The following is a 16354-nucleotide window of genomic DNA, read 5'->3' as shown; positions in this document are numbered from 1 at the left end:
TAGGCTACAAATGGGTGTTTGTGCGAAAAAGAAATGAGAAAGGCGAGATAGTCAGATACAAGGCTCGTTTAGTTGCACAAGGTTTTTCACAAAGACCTGGTATTGATTATGAAGAGACATATTCTCCTGTAATGGATGCAACTACTTTTCGATATCTGATTAGTCTGGCTATAAGGGAAGGACTTGATTTACGTCTTATGGACGTTGTTACAGCTTATTTATATGGCTCACTTGATAGTGATATATACATGAAACTCCCTGAAGGTTTTAAACTTCCTGACACATTAAAATCATGTCCAAGAGAGCAATATTCGATCAAGCTAAACAAATCTTTATATGGTTTGAAACAATCCGGGCGTATGTGGTATAACCGTCTTAGTGAATATTTGTTAAAAGAAGGTTATAAAAATGACCCTATTTGTCCGTGCCTATTCATAAAGAGGTCAAAATCCGGATTTGTGATTATTGCTGTTTATGTTGATGATCTGAATATTGTTGGAACTTCTGAAGAAATTACAAAAGCCGTCGAATGTTTGAAGAAATAATTTGAGATGAAAGATTTAGGAAAAACAAAATTTTGTCTTGGTCTGCAAATTGAACATCTTGACAGCGGAATTTTGTTACATCAAGGGACCTACATTGATAAAGTGCTAAAGCAGTTTAAAATGGATAAAGCACATCCGTTGAATACTCATATGGTTGTAAGAACACTTGATGTGAAGAATGACCCGTTTCGACCTCGTGAAGCAAACGAGAAAGTACTTGGTCCTGAAGTACCGTACTTGAGTGCAATTGGAGCTTTGATGTATCTTGCTAGTCATACTCGACCCGACATATCTTTTTCAGTAAATCTCTTAGCAAGATATAGCTCTTCTCCAACTCAAAGGCATTGGAATAGAGTCAAACATTTACTCCGTTATCTTCAAGGTACGTCTGATATGGGTTTATATTATTCTAATAAATGCAAAACAGAGTTAGTTGGTTTTGCAGATGCAGGTTATATTGCTGACCCACATAATGGTCGTTTGCAAACTGGCTATGTGTTTACATGTGGTAATACTCCTATCTCATGGCGCTCTGTGAAGCAAACTATAGCCGCCACTTCTTCAAATCATACCGAGTTGTTAGCAATTCATGAAGCTAGTTGAGAATGTGTATGGTTGAGATCAGTTATTCATCATATTGAAGGATCATGCGATCTATCTTCAAGAAATAAGTCACCAACTATTTTACATGAAGATAATACTGTGTGCATCGCTCAACTCAAGGCAGGATTCATCAAGGGTGATAGAACGAAGCACATTTTGCCGAAATTCTTTTTTACTCATGATCTTCAAAAAGATGGTGTCATTAGTGTTCAACAAATCCGCTCTAGTGAAAATCTCGCAGACATTTTTACCAAGGCACTTCCGAGCAATAAATTTGAGAAGCTAATCAATCAACTTGGGCTACGTCGTCTCAAGTATGTCAAGCGATGTCTTAATGAGGGGGAGTAAATACGCGTTGCACACTTTTTCCCTTAGCCATGGTTTTGTCCCACTGGGTTTTCCAGGCAAGGTTTTTAATGAGGCAACACTTAGTGCATATTACGGAGATTATTGTACTCTTTTTCCTTTATTAGATTTTTGTCCCATAGGGTTTTTCTAGTAGAGGTTTTAACGAGGCATTTTCTCCGATGATGGACATCCAAGGGGGAGTGTAACGAAATATCTAGAGATATTATATGGATGTCCATATATTACCGTATCTTTAGGATATATTCTATTACCATATTATAGATATACTCTTGTACTATATATACCCTTCATATGAATAAAGCTGAATACCTTTCTGCACTCTATATTCTCTCATAACTCTCTATTATTCATAACATGAATGTCATAATTTTATTTTATGTAATTTTACTTAGTATGACCTTAGTTTTTTTTTTAATTGGTATTACCCGAAATGTATGGGAATATCGATTCGGTTGTAATTTATTGTGATCTCGTATCATCGTTTTGTAATTTAATAGATTTATTTCATTTTAATTACAATTGTATAATAGGAAATTATGTAATTTGTTATGTAATTTATTTATTCCGGAGTTCCTTGAAGACGGTGTCACTCAAGAAGGCGATACATAAAGACGGTGTTACCTCGAGATGCGTGCTATAACCGAAGTTCAAGGGACCAATGGAGTTGGTTTCCGAATATGTAATAGTTAATTAGATTTTCTATTTTAGGAAGCCCATACTAGGATTTAATTTATGCTTTGCATTTTATTTATATGTTGCATGCGTCGCTAAATCGCCATAACTAAAACATGCATTGTCATTTTAATCGAGTATATCGACCGTGTCAATTACAATTATCATAGTTCACCGCTTTAGTTCACTTAAAACGTGATAGATAATAAATTGACATGACCTCTCGCTAAAAATAAACAATTGTGACATAGCCTTACCAAAAAGTAGAAACCATGAAAACCTATTTCGCGAGGGAGTGCAATCGGCCATCCCGCGGTACAAACCTTGTTACGTAGGGGAAGTGGGTGATAAATGTCTATCCACCGAATTCGTGTTGATGAGGGTTTCATCGGCTATCCCGTGCCCAAGTTGATGTGAATTTGGATCATGGACACATTTATTTGAAATTTGGATTGACCTCAACGGAAGTATTCGTGACCGTAGTCGCATGTGTTCCGGGCTATAGATAAATATTAGAGTAATTTTATCGACCGAGAATTCTAAAAGTAGAATCGATTAAAGAGTTAGTCCACCGAGTTATATTGATAAGGGTTTCATCGGCTATCACGTGCCGAAGTTAATATGAATTTGGATCTCGGAATCATTTATCATAGTTGGGTAGAGGTCACTATGTAAATGATTTACTTGTTATTTACAAGTATTAATAAAACGATAAATGTTAAGTTCTCCACTATTCTGTTATCATATTGTTCTATTTCTTTACCACAATTGATATACGATATCATTTCGATTTTAGTTCAAATCTCCATTAAAACATCGTAACTAAAGACAAAATTTGAATTTTTCTTCTAAAAACCTCGTATTATCCATTGTAAGGATCTCTTGTGAAGAGTATAGATAAAAGTTATTCATTATCAAACAGGTTTTTGATTCTTGACTAACACATCTACTTACAATGGATTGTTTTTCATATACTTAATTAATTTAGTACCTTGAAGCGATAAATTGTTTTGGTAAATAGATTTGTCAGAATTCGTAATTGACCAAAATAACGCAACCACTTCAATGAAAGTTTTAAGACTAAAACGATTGAATTGAAGAGTAGTCTTCATAAGATTCAACTTTGCTTCTCTAAGTAAAGATTCTTTGAAATGAATGGGAGCATTCTCTTAAACCGTTAAGAAAAGGACGAGGTTCAAGAAGTAAAATTATATTGGAATTGATACAAGGTAATGTTAAAAGTAAAGTTATTGAGAATAACGATACTAAACCTATCAATCCCGACCGATAAAGTTTCCATTGTCTTAATTGTCGGACGCTAGAAAGGAAACTACCCCAAATTATTGAAGAATCAATAAGTTAGTTGTAGGACATCTAATGGGACCTTCTTCTTTAAATGTTTATTTGATTAACATAAATTTTGCTAGTACTACTTCGTCAATATTAGAAACCGGTGGTGGTTTTCATCATTGTACTTGATACATAGGATGATTAGAATATGACGACTAGCAATAAATGATATTGAGAGATACAGTCATTGTGTAATCAATCTCGTTTTTTGGGTTTATAGTTGTACTTAATTATGACTAATAAGTTCATAAACTCTAAATAAGAATATAAACTTGTTAAGATACAAAAGAGGTTTCACTTTTGTGGCCCTATGCACCACGATTTGATGTATGGCTAGCCCATTATCAAGGTGATTATATTCTAAACCAAACTAGGATGACATATCATGTAGATTATGCAAGACTCAAATTGGTAACCCAAGATTAAACCTTAAACTATCGAATGATGAACGCAAAGAGTTATCGAGTACTCTTGAAACCATTAGATCTTATGGTATATGCGTATCTTGTATTCAAAGCAAGATGTCTCGTACCTATTGATTGAAAAGGAGATCGAGGTTGTAAATCATTGATCCAGAATAGGTTGATAATTTTCTTTTACCAACAATTTAAGTTGACACTAAAGTGTTCACTTAATAAGGTAAATAGAGAAATTTTGAAGAAGTTCAAAGAGTTCTATGAATCACGATCTAGTCATGATGGGATTATCAAAGTGAAGACTTTGATATAAGCCAAAGGAAATGTGATATAGTATCACAAGTTAATCTCTCTTAGCATACATTATGGGATAATGTGTGGTTGGATAGAAGAATTCAAATGCTATTCGATGTGGTTTGGATTTCAATCAAGTTACTTTGAGTTACTTGATCCTTTTGGGGATTTTATCATTTTGTCTAAATTATTTTTCCACTAAATCTAAAACGAATCATATGAGATATGAAATGGTAGTGTACTGATAAGAGTGTCGTTGGGGCTCTCAATCAAACACAATTTATAATACTCAACAAACAACTAGTTAGCGGTAAGTCGAGGTCGATCCATGGGACGGTGTGCTTTGGGCTCTAAGTCTATCTATCTCAATTTATGCTAGTCTCACGATTGATTTGTGTTTGTAGTTGTGTCTAGACTAATGCAAGCAATAAGGTAAAACAAACAATAAAAGAAAAGATGTAAACAAATGATTAAAAGTGCTAGGATATCATGGGGTCATAGGGGATTCATGGTGTTGATCATACAAACATGGTCACAAGGTTGCAAGCAATTAATGTTGTGATAGATTGAGTTGGGTTATATCTTACAATCCTAGGAAAGTTTGGGTCCCGGAGCCGAATCGATTAGATTGTACAACACCTACAAGTCGACTTAATCTTCCCTACTCAACAACATGCATGGTCTAATGAGACTCGAGTTGGGTTATGTCTTACAAGTCTCATTGAAAAGATAGGAGATGATAGTAAATGCAAGGATTCATAGGCTTAGCATTTCATCAAACATAACATGTGCATGAATTGAGATCAAAACAAGCAAGCAATTTGATTATGAAAACATATTAGATTAAGCATGAATCAATCCCATGTTGGTTTCCCCTAATTACCCACTAATCCTAGCTAAGAAACTACTCACTCATTATCATGAAAAACATGTCATTAATGGTGTCAATCATCACAACAAGTATAAACATGATAATAGAATGAAGAAATAAACAATAAAGATTAAAGAGTAAAGGAATTATACCAAACTTGAGATGATCCAATTAATAAAGCAAAGAATAATAGAAGAAACTTGATTGATTGATGGAAGGTTGTCAATCTCCCAATAATAACCCAATAATCTTCAATTACCCAATAATAAACTTGAATAATAACTTGAACAATAATTAAGGAGAGATTAATGTGTAATTTGTGTGGAAAGATTGAGATTAATCTATTCTAATCTACTCCTAATATAATCTAAGAGGAATTTCTAATCTAATAAAACTTGATGGTTTGATTATTACAAATGGGGTATATATAGTGGAAATTAGGTGGATGCATTAGGGTTAGCTAAAAGCTTAAATGACGATTAAGTCCCTACTTAGGGAGACTCCGGTCTTTTTCGAAGGAAGGGAGTCTTTCTTTGTAGCTTGGAGAAGAAATCGTGCTGTAGAGGAATCCGGGCGGATTAGGGTCGGGACGGGCGGAATCTGGCAATGGAATCCGAGCGGATTCAAGAGAATCCGGGCGGATTCTGGTGGGGCAATCCGAGCGGATTGTAGGGAATCCGAGCGGATTGTGGCGGGGGAATCCGGGCGGATTGTAGGGAATCCGGGCGGATTGTCTTCCAGCGGAATTTCTTGTTTTTTCCAGCCACAAGACGGGCGGATTGTAGAGAAGACGGGCGTCTTGGGGAAGACGGGCGGATTCCTGCGAAGACGGGCGTCTTGGGGAAGACGGGCGGATTCCTGCGAAGACGGGCGTCTTGGGGAAGACGGGCGGATTCCTGCGAAGACGGGCGGATTCCTGAACAGCTTCTTCGTTTGACCTCGGATTGTAAAACGGACGTTATTTTCTCATCCGGACTCCTATTGGAGTGATTCAAAAGCCTAGATCGCTTGTTTTTTCGATGCCGTTCCATCTAGCATACTTTCAGAGCCAAAGGAGCAATCCTTGGTTCGGTTTTTGACCGATTTCTTCTTGTAATGCCTTCCCTCTCGTCATTCTTACTTTTAACCCTTTGATCCTTCTACATACACTTTATTCTTACATCTTTGGTCATCATTCTTGCCTTCTCTTCATACTAGTCCATCTAATATCATCAATAAGCTTCCAAATATGCACGAAAGACGGGAATTTCCGCCTTATTATCTTCTTTTCTACAAAACATATGAAATGCGATAGAAAAGCAAATAGGAAGGTTTTGACGGATAAAATGGCCATGAAATGCTATAATAGTATGCAAAATAGGCTCAATTAGGGGACTAAATGTGCGCTAATTATGGTCACATCAAATATCCCCAAACCGAACCTTTACTCGTCCCGAGTAAAGAGGTGACTAAAACTAGACCTTTATTTAAACTATCCTACTAACATAGCCGATATGAGACAATTAGCGGGTCTCACTCCGCCCCTTCAACTAACAACAAGACAACCATGAGGTAGGATGCCTTCTTGCAAGGCAAGGTGGGGCTTGCCAAAATGGCGACACATCCAAACATTAAAGCACACAAAATCAAGTAATGGATGCATCTACAAAAGAATAGCCACTTTCCTCATCTAAGTGGCGGAAATTATCTACAAGGGAAGCAATTCAAGGGTACACACTCCTTCATAGATGCAATTTATTCAAACTACTAAGCCTAGAAGGATACCAATAAATCACCTCCAAGTTGTGTCAAGCTAGGGTACCTTTGTCCTCAATCGTTAAATGCTTTGGTCAAGAGTAGACTCCCTATGGTGTTAGAAACACTGGAGGATCGCGGAATTCCCCCTCTTGCCTAGACAAGAAGAAGGGTCGTCCCCTCTCTACCATGCACAAAAATGGATACGATGGATAAAGGGATCAATAGATATTTGAGTTTCATTTTGGGAGTTTGCTTTGTTGTTGTTTTTCCCCCCAATTTCTTGTGGCATATAACATTTGAGAACACTTTCTTTTTGCCATTTCTTTGATGTTTGGCATTTCAATACTTGACAACTTTCTTTTCTTTGCATTTCTTTTGAACATTTTCAAAGTCACCCCATATGTAGTGAGGGTGCCTTATATTTGAAGCTTTAGGAGTTCTATTTTTGCTCCTCTTTTCATTTGATGCATTTTTGCAAACTTTTTTTCTTTTCTTTTCATTTCTTTTAACTCAAATTGATTTTCTTTTTGTGCCCATTCCCTTTGATGACAAAAATGATGTGGTAGAACATGGATGATGGATGCATGGATGCATGGTTTCAAGGGTCACCTTGGAATAAACGGTAGCCAAGGAGTTATCACACCACAAGGTACTCTTGACTAGTCCTTAATCCATGGGTCAAAGGATACTAGCATGACACATCCTAGGGTGTTTTACAAGTATTCTAACAAGCAAAGTCTTAAGAACAAAAAGCATCTACTAGGGCCTATATACACTTGTCAAGTTTCCCAAGTAAACGGTTTCACAAAATTTTTCTAACCATGCAACTATATGCCATGATGCAACTAACATTTATACATCCTAATGCATATGGTTCTACCAACTAGTATGCCAAATAATCTAAATGCAATCCTAAATTCACATTGTTTTACCGCATCAATCAAAATAAAGCCACATAGTCATTAACATAAAGAGGAAAAAGGAGATTGGAAAGATCATACCATGCCGTCTTCAATATCCTCATGTCTCGGATGTGGCGTAGTCAATCAATGTGAACAAGGATAGAACAAACACAATATATACAAACAATATATACAAGACTACAATACAAAGGAAATGAACATGTTTTTGATTTTTTTAATTTTTCAATTTTTATAGTTTTTGATTTTATGAAATTAAAAGACATATTTTTGTGATTTTTCAAAAATTTCAATTTTTATCATTTTTGGAATATAAATTCCCATCCCCCACTTTATTTTGGACATTGTCCTCAATGTACATGTAGGAGTAGGAATAAAAAGGAAATACATGTTTTTGGATTTTTGATTTTTTGAAATAAAGTACAAATGCAATATGATATGAATGAATGCATGCTCTAACTAAATGCAATTCTATATGACATATATAACAAATGAATGCAATCTAAACTATCCTATATGATGCATGCTAAATGCTTAAGTCACCTATGATCAAACCTCCCCAAACCGATTTAAACACTATTTCTAGTGTAGAAATGAATAGGTTTGGCCATTAGTGACTATGCATGAGTTCTAATCTATATGCAACTATCTACATGAATCATGTGAGATATATTACAATGCAACTATACTATATGAACTAGCTAGTATGAATGTAATATAATACAAATGCAAGCTAAATGTATATGTATATAACTAAATGTAAGTGTAAATGTAATGCAAAGTCAAGGGAAAGGGTATCTTACAAATGGTGGTTTGAGGAAGGACTCCACCAAACTCATTCCTTGTTGCCATGGTTATTGATCTTGTCCATGTTGCTTAATGCTCTCAACAACCGGTCAAAGGCTTTTGAATGGGCTTCATGTAGGCATAAATAGGAGATTGGTGATGTCAAAACGTAGTTTACCCATCTTTGCTTGGAATAGAACTTGCCAAACACTCTCCCATTTGTTTTGCCCTTGGCACTTGGCTTCTTCCAATGCTTCAAACCAACAAGCCCATGATTCTTGTCAATACAAGGTATGAAATATTGCCCATATTCATCCGGAGGCTTCCACTCTTTACCATCTCTTTCAAATTCTATGATGATAGAGCATTGATTCATCAATCCTTCAATAGTAGAAGGAGAGTTCTCATTTCTTTGATGAGGGGATAGTTGAAGGATAAGATGTGGAGGAGTCAACTTCTCACCATTGAGGTCATTCATGCTTTCATTATCTTCACTTTCTTCTTGACCCTCCTTAGAACTTGAACCATTTCCAAAGAAAAGAGCTTCAATTTCTTCCAAACTATGATCAAAGATGCCAACATCATAGTTTTCCTCTTGGCTTCTCAATTCTCCAAAGATAGCAAGTTCAAATTCAGCAACCTCTTCTTTCAAAGTTTTACCTCCATTCCCATAAGTGTCAAGGGAATACACTTCCTCTACATGGGTCATAGAGGGAAATTGTGGTGGGAGGTCTTCCTCATCATCATCATCATCATAGGTGTCCCAAATTGGAGAAGCAAGGCTAGTGTGAGAGCTAGATACATGAGGCAATTTAGACAAAGTGCTTGTCTCATAATTGGCCTCCAATTCATATTCACCATTGCTCTCCTCTCCAACTTCATCATGCTTCAATTCATCATCCACTCTTGGTCCATAATCAATCAAGCACTCCCCTTCCTCAAAAGTAACATCTTCATATTCACATCTATCATGAATGTTTGTAAAGTTGGGTACAAGTTGGAATATGGGGTGTTCAATACTTATGAATTTAGGAGGTGGTGGGGGATTCACAAGAGTAGCTTCATAATGCCATCCAAATTCTTCTTCACCCTCATTATCTTCCCCTTCTTCTTCATTTAGCATTTGGGTGGCTTCCATTTGGGCAATTTGATTTGCCAACTTCTCACCATTAGTAACAATGTTTTTTAGAACATTGTCCCTAGCTTGGCTCTCTTCTAGCATTTTCATGAAGAGATTTTGTTGGCACCTTAACATTTGGAGAACCACACTTTGCATGTCAAGATTATACTCATTGTCTTGTTGTGGGTACATGGGAATTTGGTGGTATGGGTGTTCATTGTAGGATGACATTTGGCATTGATTGTAAAGTGGGTTTTGGGAGGGTGGTTGTTGTGGATGTTGGATGTGGGGGCTTTGGTAAGAAAAGTTGGGGTAGTGGTTAGGACTTTCATTGTATGAGTTGTAAGGTAGGTTTGTTTCAACTTGCTCCAAAAACTCCCCATACCCATGGTAGTCATACTCCAAAGATTCACCACATACTCCATGTGCCAAGCCTTCGGTCATCATCATAACTAGGACAAAGATATAACTACAAACAAGGAAACTACAAGAAAACGGTAAAAACAATCCTTGAGGAACAAGTTCCTCAAGGTAAAAGCACAATCAAAATAGACAAACAAGTAAGAACTTAATCACATAGCACCATCCCCAAAGAACGGCGCCATTTTGATAAGAGTGTCGTTGGGGCTCTCAATCAAACACAATTTATAATACTCAACAAACAACTAGTTAGCGGTAAGTCGAGGTCGATCCATGGGACGGTGTGCTTTGGGCTCTAAGTCTATCTATCTCAATTTATGCTAGTGTCACGATTGATTTGGGTTTGTAGTTGTGTCTAGACTAATGCAAGCAATAAGGTAAAACAAACAATAAAAGAAAAGATGTAAACAAATGATTAAAAGTGCTAGGATATCATGGGGTCATAGGGGATTCATGGTGTTGATCATACAAACATGTTCACAAGGTTGCAAGCAATTAATGTTGTGATGGATTGAGTTGGGTTATATCTTACAATCCTAGGAAAGTTTGGGTCCCGGAGCCGAATCGATTAGATTGTACAACACCTACAAGTCGACTTAATCTTCCCTACTCAACAACATGCATGGTCTAATGAGACTCGAGTTGGGTTATGTCTTACAAGTCTCATTGAAAAGATAGGAGATGATAGTAAATGCAAGGATTCATAGGCTTAGCATTTCATCAAACATAACATGTGCATGAATTGAGATCAAAACAAGCAAGCAATTTGATTATGAAAACATATTAGATTAAGCATGAATCAATCCCATGTTGGTTTCCCCTAATTACCCACTAATCCTAGCTAAGAAACTACTCACTCATTATCATGAAAAACATGTCATTAATGGTGTCAATCTTCACAACAAGTATAAACATGATAATAGAATGAAGAAATAAACAATAAAGATTAAAGAGTAAAGGAATTATACCAAACTTGAGATGATCCAATTAATAAAGCAAAGAATAATAGAAGAAACTTGATTGATTGATGGAAGGTTGTCAATCTCCCAATAATAACCCAATAATCTTCAATTACCCAATAATAAACTTGAATAATAACTTGAACAATAATTAAGGAGAGATTAATGTGTAATTTGTGTGGAAAGATTGAGATTAATCTATTCTAATCTACTCCTAATATAATCTAAGAGGAATTTCTAATCTAATAAAACTTGATGGTTTGATTATTACAAATGGGGTATATATAGTGGAAATTAGGTGGATGCATTAGGGTTAGCTAAAAGCTTAAATGACGATTAAGTCAATACTTAGGGAGACTCCGGTCTTTTTCGAAGGAAGGGAGTCTTTCTTTGTAGCTTGGAGAAGAAATCGTGCTGTAGAGGAATCCGGGCGGATTAGGGTCGGGACGGGCGGAATCTGGCAATGGAATCCGAGCGGATTCAAGAGAATCCGGGCGGATTCTGGTGGGGCAATCCGAGCGGATTGTAGGGAATCCGAGCGGATTGTGGCGGGGGAATCCGGGCGGATTGTAGGGAATCCGGGCGGATTGTCTTCCAGCGGAATTTCTTGTTTTTTCCAGCCACAAGACGGGCGGATTGTAGAGAAGACGGGCGTCTTGGGGAAGACGGGCGGATTCCTGCGAAGACGGGCGTCTTGGGGAAGACGGGCGGATTCATGCGAAGACGGGCGGATTCCTGAACAGCTTCTTCGTTTGACCTCGGATTGTAAAACGGACGTTATTTTCTCATCCGGACTCCTATTGGAGTGATTCAAAAGCCTAGATCGCTTGTTTTTTCGATGCCGTTCCATCTAGCATACTTTCAGAGCCAAAGGAGCAATCCTTGGTTCGGTTTTTGAGCGATTTCTTCTTGTAATGCCTTCCCTCTCGTCATTCTTACTTTTAACCCTTTGATCCTTCTACATACACTTTATTCTTACATCTTTGGTCATCATTCTTGCCTTCTCTTCATACTAGTCCATCTAATATCATCAATAAGCTTCCAAATATGCACGAAAGACGGGAATTTCCGCCTTATTATCTTCTTTTCTACAAAACATATGAAATGCGATAGAAAAGCAAATAGGAAGGTTTTGACGGATAAAATGGCCATGAAATGCTATAATAGTATGCAAAATAGGCTCAATTAGGGGACTAAATGTGCGCTAATTATGGTCACATCATGTACCATGTTTGTAAGCCTACACAAGAAACAAATGCTCATTTTTGCCTTTCAATTATCACGAGTACAACAGGTTTGTGGCTCGTGAAACTGTCTTCCTAAAATACAAGTTTATTTCTAGAAGACAGAGTGGGAGAAAACATTCAAGAGCTACAAATTGTATTGTGTCAAAGGATGTTATGTCGAAATAAACTGGTCTTTCTTGCCTATATGAGACGTTTTGTGTAAAACGTTGTTTCTTCAAAACCTAGGAGGTTAATGTCATCACTTGTTGAAGATGATGGATTAGTGTTACTTTTCTGTAACTTACAAAGAAATTGTTTGATTCAAGTTGATTACTTCTAGAAAGTAATGAACATATGACTTACATGAGAATGTTTAAGTCACAACTCATTACAAGGCTTAGAGCCATGAAAATCCGAAACTAAAGGCTTGATTAGTGACAAAGTGTTTTGCACTAATAAAAAGAGATTTCAAAGCTGAGAGATTTCAAAGCTTGATTAGTAGCAAAGGGTTTTGCACTAGTTGAGAAGCTTAAGTCTAAGGATTGTATTTCATTATGATGAGATATATAGCGAGTGAATATAAAACCCACTTCTTCAATTAGAAGGAATGTATTCAAAACATGTCTTGAGTTTTGTAGATTCTTGTAATCCTAAGATAATGTGAAACTTAAGAGAGGGTCTTAAGTAGGACATCAATGATTTAGAATCAATGTTTTGATCATGTTATAAAACTTTTCTCGATAAGACGAGAAGTTGTGTTTATACATGGAGTTTAGTGGGAGTTACGGAAATTTTAAGTAGTCTTATATGTGGATGACATATTGATCATTGGGAATGATTTAAGACTTTTGGAGTAATATAATACATCTTTAATATCCAGATTTATGGAGATAAATCCACATGATATTAGCATCAAATAAGAAGTCTTATGTTGATAAGATTCATGACTAGTTCAATCAAGTTGAACATATTTGATTGATTCCATGTTGCTTCCGCTGCCGGATCAATTAAATGAATAATGATGTATAACACTTCATATCCTTTGAGTATGATGAATTGTTTCAAATCGAATTTAAGTAATAGTTACCAAGTAAGCCATAAAGATTACCCTTAAGTGCTTGCAGAAGCATTAAGGATGTAAAGCAAAGTGTTTTTGATGCAATTTTGTGTAAGGGTGTTACACAAGTGAAAATTGACAATTGAGATTGCGCATGGTTTCCGACAAAACCATAATAAGAACACACTAGGATGGTTGAGATACCATTGTGGCTATGTTATTTAAGAAATAGATTTTCTAGAATCGTTCTAGGCAATAAAGAACAATGAGAAATATTTACAACGTAGATTGAGTACACTTGCAATCATGGGATGTGCAAGAAGGATGAGTCCCGCACACTGTGAAAACAGTGGGAGCTATTCCAAGGCAAGAAGGCCTATGTATTGATTGGTTCTCGACACGTACTCAGAAAGTTTTGTAATGCAAATGTATACATTACAAAGGAAAACGAGTATGTAGTAAGGTTGAGTAAGGTACAAGAAGTTTATAAAACCTACTAACCAAAGCCTTCTTATAAGCTTAACATGATTTTCATGTCGTATGTCATTTCAATTGCATTGAGATGAATAACTACATATAAGATGAAAATGGATTATAAAATTATGAAGTAGTAATCAGGTATTGACTATTCATATGATAATCACATTTGTCGTTCGAGTTTTTAAATCTAAAAACTCCTTTTATACTTTGTTACATCCAAACGGGTTGTAGAGACAATATTGAACCCCGTTAAAGTGAACCCGGATTAACATAGTATTCGCCCATACTCACTTGTATGAGGTGACGTCTCGAAGTGACTAGAGTGTGATGCGATTGATGGCAAGTTCATGTGCCATAGATTCATGTGAGATGACTAGTTGATCACATAGGCAGACTGTTAGGAACACTTTGTCGGGCAGTGACCGCTTATAGAGTTCTGGCAAATTTATATAGCCTGGTCGTGGCGAGAGCTACTATAGTATTCTAATGAGTCGATTCTTTCGACTAAAGACTGTTCACCTAAGGTGGCACAGTTTCAGATTAACTTTGATTTGTGTTACTACGACCTTCGTAAATGGGGTCAAATGGGCATATTTTGGGTTATGATGGCTGTGGCTAGTCGAAGGGAATAAGTGCGATAGTAATTGTCCACCCCCTTGTCAGGGTTAAAACAATATCTCAGGGCCACTCGAGGAGTAATGAACTGGAAATGCGTGGCCACGCTCGGATGGTATCTATGGTAGATAACTCCGGTCAATCAGTTATTCTCCAGATCGAGGAAACCACTCTCGATATGATCACTTGCAAGTACGTCCCGAAAGACACCTTGCATTGAGTGGGAGATAGTAATAGGACAAGAGAATTGGTGACGCACACTTGTCGAGGACAAGTGGGAGATTGTTGGAGTAAGTGTCCCCGACAATAATGCGATCACAATTGTCGATCATATTGATCACATATTTAAATCTCATACCAATAATACGAAAGGGATGATACATTACATATATAGTCAACTGGTCCATACATATCGGTAATGATTGGCTGGCTAGAGTTTGACATTACTGTCGTGTGACGGTGGTGATCAGTTGATCCCTTGAGGTCACACCTAAAGGACGATTCCCTTAATTGGAAAGGTTAATTAATTGTATGTCGATACAGATTAATTAATTCCTTAAAATTGAACAAATTATTATCATAAGAGAGAAAATGACATCTTATTATAATGTGATTAAATAAGATTTTATTTAGTAATTTAAGAAGTTATATTACTAAAATTAATCGGTGTTTACGCAATACGCGAGATGAGAATGATAAGTTAGTCATAATTACAAGATGTTGTGAATTATACTAACTAGTATTTAAATAACCATTTTATGTGAAAGTAATTTTAAATTACTAGTCAATTTGTTAAATGTGATTTATTTAATTTGTAAATGATATTTAATTTGTTAAATATGCATTTTAAATTAAAACATGACATAAGACATGTCACATGTCACATGACATACAATTGTACAATTGAAAAAAATAAAATGGACTCCATATTATACATATAAACCGAAATTTGGTGGGCAATGTAAGAAGCTTTGTCTTTTTCCATTTGTCTTATTCATTTGTCTATGACACTTGATAGTGACTTGACCATGCAAAAGCCTTACACCAATTTGTCTTGTGAAGACAAAAAGGAAAAAGGAAGAGAGCCTAAAGGCTACCCACCCCACCGGTTTTGAGAGCACCATTTGAGAAATTTTTCTCTCAATAATTCATTCTCTCACATTTTTTATGAAAATCCTACCTTCTCTCTCTTGTTCTTCATAAAATTCATTTTTATGAATCTAATTTGTGCAAATCAAACACTAATAATACTAGTAGTAGTATATGAGTATTAGTAACCGATTTTAAGGTAAACCACATTACAAATATCTAGTGCATGTTAGTTTGTGGGATTAATGGATAGTCTTGGGTGCTACTTATTGCAGGGCTTCTATTTTGAAGTCATGAATGTTCATCCATTATTGGAAAGCTCAAGAACTAACAAGAAGGAGATCTTGTTGGTGCCCATATGATGACCGAAATTTAGAGGGTGAGTAATCGATTTTCTTATCTCTTCTTATTTAGTTTGCATGCATAAGATTTGTAATTAATTTTATGACTAAATTAATTAGAACATATTTGAATATGTTAAGTAATGAGATATAGATTTCTAACAGTATTATTTCTAGTACAAAATAATATTGGTTATTAAGAGGTTTCCTTGGGTATTCACTTTTGGGAGAGGTTCTAATTTGGACCTTTTGTTCATTCATTTTAAGGAAAGCTCAAGAACTAACAAATAGGTGAATTTTTTGGTGCCCATTAATCCGAAATCATATAGTAAGATTGATGATTTCTTCTCTTATCTTATTTAAATAAATTTGAACATATGTGAATATGTAAATTAATGAGATCAAATATTTCTAACATTAGAAACACTGGAGGATCGCGTAATTCCCCCTCTTGCCTAGGCAAGAGGAAGGGTCGTCCCCTCTC

General features: G+C 36.1%; 1 protein-coding gene across 1 annotated transcript; it reads left to right on the top strand.

Annotated features, from left to right (window-relative positions):
* The first annotated feature begins 665 nt into the window (after positions 1 to 665).
* LOC141595536 (secreted RxLR effector protein 161-like) lies at positions 666 to 1148 on the top strand. The gene has a single exon (XM_074415501.1). It carries the CDS (start codon positions 666 to 668, stop codon positions 1146 to 1148), a length of 483 nt encoding a protein of 160 aa, XP_074271602.1.
* Positions 1149 to 16354: the final 15206 nt, after the last annotated feature.

Source organism: Silene latifolia, chromosome 8 (assembly GCF_048544455.1).
Source record: "Silene latifolia isolate original U9 population chromosome 8, ASM4854445v1, whole genome shotgun sequence".
Lineage (NCBI taxonomy): Eukaryota > Viridiplantae > Streptophyta > Magnoliopsida > Caryophyllales > Caryophyllaceae > Silene > Silene latifolia.
The sequence above is the reverse complement of the archived record's forward strand: the minus strand, read 5'-3'. Positions and strand labels throughout refer to the sequence as shown.